Source organism: Petaurus breviceps, unplaced genomic scaffold, assembly GCF_028583685.1.
Source record: "Petaurus breviceps papuanus isolate PSGF00001 unplaced genomic scaffold, PetGlider_PUasm1.0 76, whole genome shotgun sequence".
Lineage (NCBI taxonomy): Eukaryota > Metazoa > Chordata > Mammalia > Diprotodontia > Petauridae > Petaurus > Petaurus breviceps.
In genome coordinates, this window is record NW_027186473.1 from 60,543,271 (window position 1) to 60,551,625 (window position 8,355).

General features: G+C 30.7%; 1 protein-coding gene across 6 annotated transcripts in view; it reads left to right on the forward strand.

Moving 5' to 3' along the window:
• The window catches only part of RBM46 (RNA binding motif protein 46), a 73,496-nt gene extending 65,830 nt beyond the window's left edge, over nt 1-7,666 (forward strand). For 5 of the 6 annotated variants that reach the window (XM_069105592.1, XM_069105595.1, XM_069105593.1 and 2 more), the window contains 2 exons: nt 732-795; nt 5,424-6,498. In XM_069105592.1, the coding sequence (XP_068961693.1) occupies nt 732-787 (56 nt within the window). In that variant the 3' untranslated portion in view covers nt 788-795; nt 5,424-6,498. Of the gene's footprint in view, nt 1-731; nt 796-5,423; nt 6,499-6,520 lie in introns of those variants that run through there. The other variant, XM_069105598.1, reaches the window with a different exon arrangement.
• The last annotated feature ends 689 nt before the right edge of the window (nt 7,667-8,355 follow it).

Consider the following 8,355-nt stretch of genomic DNA (forward strand, 5'->3'; position numbering starts at 1 on the left):
ATTCTTTACTAGTTCTGTTTTTTATAAAGAGTTTTAAAAAAAGTAGAGTCTTCTATTGATCATCGGACTTCTAATCTAACAAAATCCTAGCAAAATTGATTGGAGAAACAATTAGACAATGGTTTTTCATGGTTATGAGAAAACCTTTAAGCAGTCGTTCTTTATTGTGCAGTATTGTTTCCAATTGAATTAGACCTTTTATATACAAAGATTTTTAATATTTAAGGCAGAGTATCTTTTATTGCCATGAGTGTTGAGTACTCAGGCAGTCTTTCCCTCCTTTTCAAACAGCACAGAACTGTATTTTGCTGTATAATCCAGCTGCACTTTATCCTATTTACATATTTCAGATTTGCTACAATAGTGTCTTTTGATATTTGCTTTTAGAAGAATTCTTTCTTTATCTTGCTAGTTTGGCCACAGCTCTTATAAAGACTTGTTATTTGTACCTGTAAAGAAAAGTTAGAGAAAAAATTTAATTCTTTTCTGTTAATTTATTACCTCATAATTCTCTTTGGCTGATTCAAGCATCATTTTCTTCTGCAGTATATATCTCTGTAGTCCTTCAGAAGTATAGTTGTTTGTAACTTGTTTCTTTCTGATTAATTTCTTTTCTGCTCAGGTGGTTTTAATTTTTTTTTAAATCTGAAGCTTCCAGGGTTCCATACACTTCCAGGTTAGGGATAACATCATCCTAAAGATTCAATTCTTTTCTGTCTCCCTGCTTACAGACAGGGAACACAGTCTCTTCAGCCTGGACCTGTGTAGGAGAATTTGGAGAAAATAAATTAAGAGGTAAGAAATATACCCTTAGGAATATTTTGTTCTGTTACTGAAGAAATATTTTACATGATGTATTTAGTTGTTTTTAAAAGCTAATATCACGAAAATAAATGCTAAAAACTGTCAAATGAAATTAAGTAATTGCTGATACCTAGCTTGCTATAATCAGATTATATTCTCCTTTTTATCATAAAAGTTAACTTTACTTTGTTTTAATTAAGCAGCTGTTAATGTCTTCCAACGTAATTATAAATTGGATTTGTTTTACAGCTATCTTTGTATTTTCAGTACTTGATAAAAAATGGACTATTGCAGTTTCATTGTAAAGAGCTGAGAGTACATGACAGATGTAGTAATATTAGAGCTATCCCTTATATCTTTTGATATAACTTCCCTCTTACATATGAAGAAAATAATCCTGAAATCATGATATGAAAATCAGTAAAATTCTAAAATGTGGTATTATTGCACATTTAGAGAGTTAAAATTGGGGGGTGGAGATTGATGATTCTGATTTTATGAACTTAGCTTAGTTTTTATTTTATTTTATACACACTACTGATTTACATAGATTTTTAAAAACTAAAAGACATCAGGAGTTTTTTAAGTGGCATTTCTCTATTGATAATGAACCCTAGCAGTGATAGATACATTTTTATGTAAATATATAGATATACACGCACACACACAGACATATATATTTCTCCCTTTGCAGTCTGAGATATGAACAGTGATTATTTTAATAACTGAAAGGTTTTTTTCCACTGAATTTGTGTTTTTAATTCACAGGCACGTTCTTATCTCCTTAAAGCATTATCTTAATCAAGAAAACAGAAAAGACTGATAAAAAAAACAGAAATAAATGCTGGTCCCTTATATAACTGGTATTATTCAGCCTTAGTCTTTGAAAAATAAATATACTGTCTTTGAACTAGACTATAGTTATGTACATTGATAGGCAAAAATAAAATCTTAAAAACTTGAAAATCAAACCATTTTTAACGAATTGCATGGAAAACTTTTAAAAACTGAAAAATAAACTTTTAAACTTGACAATAAAAGCAGATATTCTGATTCTGAACCTGTACACTGGTTATTTCTTCAATAGCAAATGTTGTAATACCTAAATCACAAATTGAAAGGATAGTGATTGCAATTAATATAGTCTACTATTTTCTAACACCTCTGATGAGTATCGTTTTAAAGGCTGACATACTATTCTAGAAATAGGAGTTGTAAAATATATTTTAATTTTTGAAATAAATTTTGAAAAAAATGTTTAAAAGTATTTATGGAGACTTATATAGAACTCTGCAGTGTGCTATCCTCAAAAAACAGAAAGAGGAGTTTTTTCAAATCTGTCATTTATGATAAAATGTTTGGGAGGTAATAAGTTACAGAGGGAAAATCTTATAATTTCTTCTTGTAATTAGAGTAGAAGAGAGACTGGTGGGGTGTATGTGAAAATATACTAGTAAATACAGTGACTCTCAATCTAAACTCCTAAAATGGGCCAGAGAATGAATTAGTTAAATTTTATGGGTTGTAGACAATTTATTAATATAATATTTGTAATCTGTAATTCTGAATAATTGTTATTTCATACTACATTACAATAAAATTTCGATCCTGTTGGTAGAAGGGAGCAATAACATAGATAACTAAAATAATTTATGTTTGATTTGGGAAAGCATTTTTGTACTTATAGTTTAATCCTGTGTTTCTGTTTTAATAATTCATAACACTGTTAAAGCTATGTTCCCTAGGACAGAAACCTATTATAAAGCAAGACAAAATATGATTATTGAATTATAGAAAAGGGACCTAAGTAAAATAGGACCATTAGGGAAAATCTAAAGAAATAATTTTAAAAGGAAATAATCTACAAGACTGTTTGGAACCCCTCCCCCACCAGTGTACTGTGGGTACAAAAGACAAGATAGTCAATGAACAAGAAATAAAAATAGTTTTGTTTATCTAATAAGTAAAAATAATGGGAACCATCACAAGAAAGAGGACATACATCTCTTGGGGAGAACATAAGTTATAAAAACTATAAATGAAGTGGTGAGAATTATGTGAGGGAAAGTATCTAGGGAACTCGTTCTAAATCACTGATAAGCAGTTTAAAAAAATATATCAGGAATGCAGTTAGAAAATATTGGTAATCTGTTATATACGTGGTATACTCAGGATATAGACTCAGTGGAATTTTGGTTCAGGCTACATTAATAAAGATATTAGGAGTATTCCTGTTCTCAAATTGTCATTTGAGACTGTGGAGAAGTCCTTTCATTTATAAGAAGCCCAATTGTTAGAGCTAGAAGTGACAAATACAAGGTGTAGTTGATTAAAAATTGACTATTTGCAGAGACTTGAAAGAAGTCATGAGTGTAATTATGGTACAACCCACATTTTTCTATACAATTTGTGTTATTGGGGTCAGGAGACCTGAATTCTTGCTTCTGTGACTCTTGCAAATTTTTAATCTGTAGGTCAGAGTTCTCTCATTTATGAAATGAAGGGGTTGACATCAGGTGATCTATAAGGTCCTGTCCATCTCTAAAATTCTCTATTTTGGGGGAGTGTAGGTATTGGTTTATCAAATATTCTAGTTAACTAAGTTATACTTAACTGTGGAATATTATGGAATGCCAGAGGGACATTGGATAGTGTTTTTTTTTTAAACATAAAACATGAAAATCTAAAGTTGTCTCTGGGTTGCCTAGAGGAATAGAGAACTGATCACTGTAATTAAATAAGCAAGAATGTAGAGTGGGTAAATAGGGGAGCCAAGGAGGATGGGTTAGTGTATATGAAGACTTTTAACTCATTTATTTGGTAATGATTTCAGACTTTGGTATTGTTTTTTTTTTCCTCTTTAAATTCAACCTAGATAAATAATTGTAGCTTTGAGACAATAAAACTTTGATGTAACCTCTAGAGATTCTACTAGCTAAGTGATCCCTAATAATCATAGTATTTGTATTTCTGTCTGACCTAAGTTTGGATATTTTGATGAATACTTTCTAATCAGTAGTGTGGTAGCTTTTTTTTAAAAAAATACATCTAGCTTTGTTTCATTAGGATGTAAATTTCTTGAGAGGCAGGATAATTCTTTTTATTATTATTGACTTTTTAATCTTTGTAACCCCTCATGTGACACATACTGGTACACAGCAAATTGTGTTGAATTCTTAAATTTTTTAGAAAACTTTTTTAAATGTCTATAATTTTTCATGTGCTTAATGCTATCTTTGTAAAGTTCTGAGGAAAGATTTGTTTTTGCCCATTCTCATTAGACCTTATTCAGAGTAAGATGGCACCAAAGATCACAGGCTTAATTGTAGAATAGAACTCATTCTAATTTTACAGATGAAACTGGGGCCTGGAGATACTAAGTGGCTTGTCCAACATAGCACACAAAAGTAGTATAAGCTAATTTAATACCAGGAGTGGATGCAGTCATTTCCTGAACATTCCTAATTTTAAAAAAAAGACACTAATTGAAATAACCTTTTAGTCTGGAAAAACTAAAGTTTTGTAGAAGTTTGGTAAAGTGCTCAATGTGAAGTCATAACTTAGGTTCTTATCACTCTGCTCTTTCCTTCTTTTGTAACCTTGGACCAGGGGTGGGGAACCTGCGACCTCCAGGCCACATGTGGCCCTCTAAGTCCTTAAGTATAGCCCTTTGACTGAATCCATTAGTCAGAGAATTTAGTTAGAGAATATTGGTAATCTGTTATACACATGGTATACTCAGGATATAATCTCAGGATATTGACTGAATCCTTTAGTTGAAGGACCACACTTTAAGACCTAGAGGGGGCCACATGTATCCTCAAGGTCAAAGGTTCACCACCCCTGCCTTGGACAAATCGTATATATGCAGTAGAATTGGATTTTTCCTCCTATAAAATGAAGGGGTTGGATGAAATTCCTTTTTAGCTCCAATACTCACCATAGAAATTGTTTCTCTTTCCATGTTTTTGTAGTTCATATTTTCTCAGTGCAGAAATGTATTTTTTTTTCCTAAAAGATTTGCTCTTCAAGATCTTTTAGGAATAAACAAGGATGTTTCTGTTAGTAGCCAGATTGATAAAGAACACTAGATAAAGTATATTTTTTAAAAGATATACTATAGAAGGGTAGATATTCCAAAAACAACTTACCTTGTATTAATAATCACTAAAAGGTAGTTAGTTTCATAATCTTTTGCTACCAATTTGTGTAATACTGCTTATGGGATGAAATTTTTAAAAAATTACTTTTGAGATTACCTCATCCTAATGTTTGTGTTTAGTGTACCTAACTTTACTTAAAGTAGTTCATTCTATAACTAATTTTTCAGGAAAGTTAATCCAAGGGAAAGGATAATACTTTTTTCACTATGGTTTTTAGAGGCATCTCATTTTGAAAAAGGAAAACAAAAATCCTTCATTATATATGAACTTAACTGAAAGGATATTGAACCTGATGTTACGTTTCTTTATAGTCCAAATCATTTCACTTCCTATATTAATGATGTCATATACATGCATGAAATAAAATATTCGCAATGAAGATAGACTGCTTATAAAGCATCAATTTTAGTATTATAAATAATTTTTAATTTTTGCATTTTTCTTTTTCTTAACTAGGTCCTTTCTGATGTTGCTTGAGCTTATTCTCCTGATGTCGGTCTCATTCCTGTTGGCTAAACATTGTCTCATTGGCCATATTAAGTTAATGCTTGTATATATTTTAGGTGCCTCAATTTATAGTAATAAGGAAATAATATAGTGCAAACGTTAACCTGTGCATTAAATGATCTAATTTGTCCTTTTCTTCCATTCCTAGATAACATCATACGTTTTGGAAATAATATATTTTGTAGCCTACTTCAAATCCTTTTAGGCTTATCCTACACTGAAGAGCATAGTTGAGTTTTTGGAAAGTTCAGGATTTACAAATTTGGTCTTTGATATGTATCAAATTACAATTAATGATGCAGGAAAATTACTGGAAATAAAATACATGTTTATTGTGGAATAATAATTTTGCAAATATAATCGTATTTTAAACATTTTGCTTCAACATTTTGATATTTTTCTATACTGTAAGTTGATTATGGTTGACAGAAGTTCTATTTTAAGAGGTGATTAGTTTGATGTGTTTAAGTGACTACTACTTTCAATTGGTGAGTTAAGAGTTGTATAAAAGGTTTATAGTAGTATTTAAACATGAAATATTGGTAGTTACTTTGTAAACACCAAATATTTCTGTAGTCCAGAGAGATGAATGGTTCTTCTAGTTAAGTCTTAATAACCATAATTAATAAAAGAAGAAAAAATGAATTGGACTTCTTAGCTTTTTCTCTGAGACTATGTATCTTAGCTTCAGTACCAAATCTAAACCAAGCAAAGCTTTACTGTAGAGCCAGATAAATTGGAGGTTTTCTTTTCCTAAATACAGAAAGACACAAAGTAAAACTAATGAAAAAAGAGTTTTTTTCACCCATAAAAATCTCTGGAGAATTGTGTCAATGAAGGGCAAATAATACTAACTGATAAAAAAAAAAACTATCAAGTTTTGCAGTATTATGCAGGCTGAAACAGTCTTTACTAATAACATCGAAATTTTGAGTGTTAGAATATATTATGTTTAAATGTGATTAATATTTTAATGCTTTGTCTCTTTGAATTAAATTTGCATCCGTAAAGATATGCAAAGTAACTGTTCATGTATTTATTTACAGACTACAATTTCCGTCGCAGCTCAGTAAATAGTATATCCCCTGTTAGTGCTACCCTCTCTTCTGGGACACCCAGCGTGCTTCCTTATACATCAAGGCCTTATTCTTATCCAAGCTACCCCTTGTCACCAACAATATCGCTTGCTAATGGCAGCCATGTTGGACAACGATTATATATCTCCAATCAGGCCTCATTCTTCTGAAGAAAGTGTTGTAAACATTTATGTAAAAATTTCTTTGTAAAGTTTGCAGATTAAAATACTTAGATTGGGTTTGCAGTTCGGTTTTGAAAGGAAAATGTTTATTTCAATATAGTAACCTTTAACACATATGAACCTGCATATGTTTATTGAACTTGTCAGAAACAAGTTTCAAAAGTTACTCAATAGTTTCCCTTGAATTAGGGTTCAGTAGGCTACTATTATTTTTAAACTTTTAGATTTTAAGTATTGCCAATTCCTGATCTAAGAGTGGGCAGTAGAACCCAATGGTTTATGTTAAATGTTTTTCAAATAATTCCTTTGCTGACCAGCATATCTTTAATATTGTAACACATGCAGACAGTAGATATATTAGATTTAGTTACCAAGGATCACTTACAGTGTTGGAGATTAAAACAGTTATTTAACCAGAAGCATCTAACCATTATGTGGCCAGAGAATGATGAGGAAAAAAGATTAAGAAGTAAATTTTATTTAGTAGTAAATTAAAAAAAAAACAATTTACTATTGTGATCCTTGAAAATCATTATAAGTATTTTAGTTAATAAATGTTGTTTTAAAAATTATCATAATTTTTGCTGTTAATTTATTGAGTTACTCTAGTTATTTTATTTGAGTTTGTGATATTCTTTGTATAGTAGTTGGAATAAGTGTTATGGTTTTTTAATGTTGAAATCATGCGTTGTTTAATTTCTGTACTTGAATTCAAACACTTTGACATTAAATTTAACATGTGTCTTTAACATGTATCCGTTGTTTTTATTTTATAGATTGCTCAAAATTATTTATAGTTCCTGTTTTCTTCTTTGAGAACAGTAGGGAACCCTTGCAAGGAAATCACGGTCTGTGCATACATAAAATCAATGAATCAAGCATTTTGTATAAAAATGTGTTGATGTTGCGCAAAAGCACAACTGCAGTAAAACTCTTTACGGATAAATAAAAATAGTTTGTTGTTGAACCTTTTTTCAGTGACTGGTTATATTATTTTGTCTCCCCAACTTCTTCATCATCATTTCTGAAGAATTTGTTGAAGCAGGCCTATGGCGAAGACATAATTGGAAACACTTCATTTTCAAAGCAGTATGTTACAGAATTGGAAAGTGCACTTTCTTCAAGCATTTCTAAGCCAAAGTTGACACTGTTCATGACTTCCAACTATACATCTTAATTCAAATGATTTTCATTAATTCAGTAAAAATATTCCATATGCATTAAAGGACAATTCTTAAGTACTTTATAATCTATATATAAAATATATCTGTTGCTTTAATGGCAACACTTTTCTCCCAGATGTATAACTTAAGAGGTGCCAGTGTGGAATTTAAACTACATCATTTCCTTTCAAGTGAGATTTGCAAATTTTCATTTTCCTTGCCTTCTCCATAATTTGTGGCCACTGGCTAATGAGATAGCAAATACAGCAGCTCAAACCAAAGGAAACACACTAATTGAGTTGTGCTATTTGTTGAAATGTTTTGAATGTCCTTTTTCTTTTTATAGTTCTGAACTTAAACACTGCCCTCTCTCCTCAAAAAAGCATCTCAGTAAACACAACAGAACATAGAAGATTCTAAACTGTGAATCTCCCATTTTTAGTGTTTGCTTTATAATAAA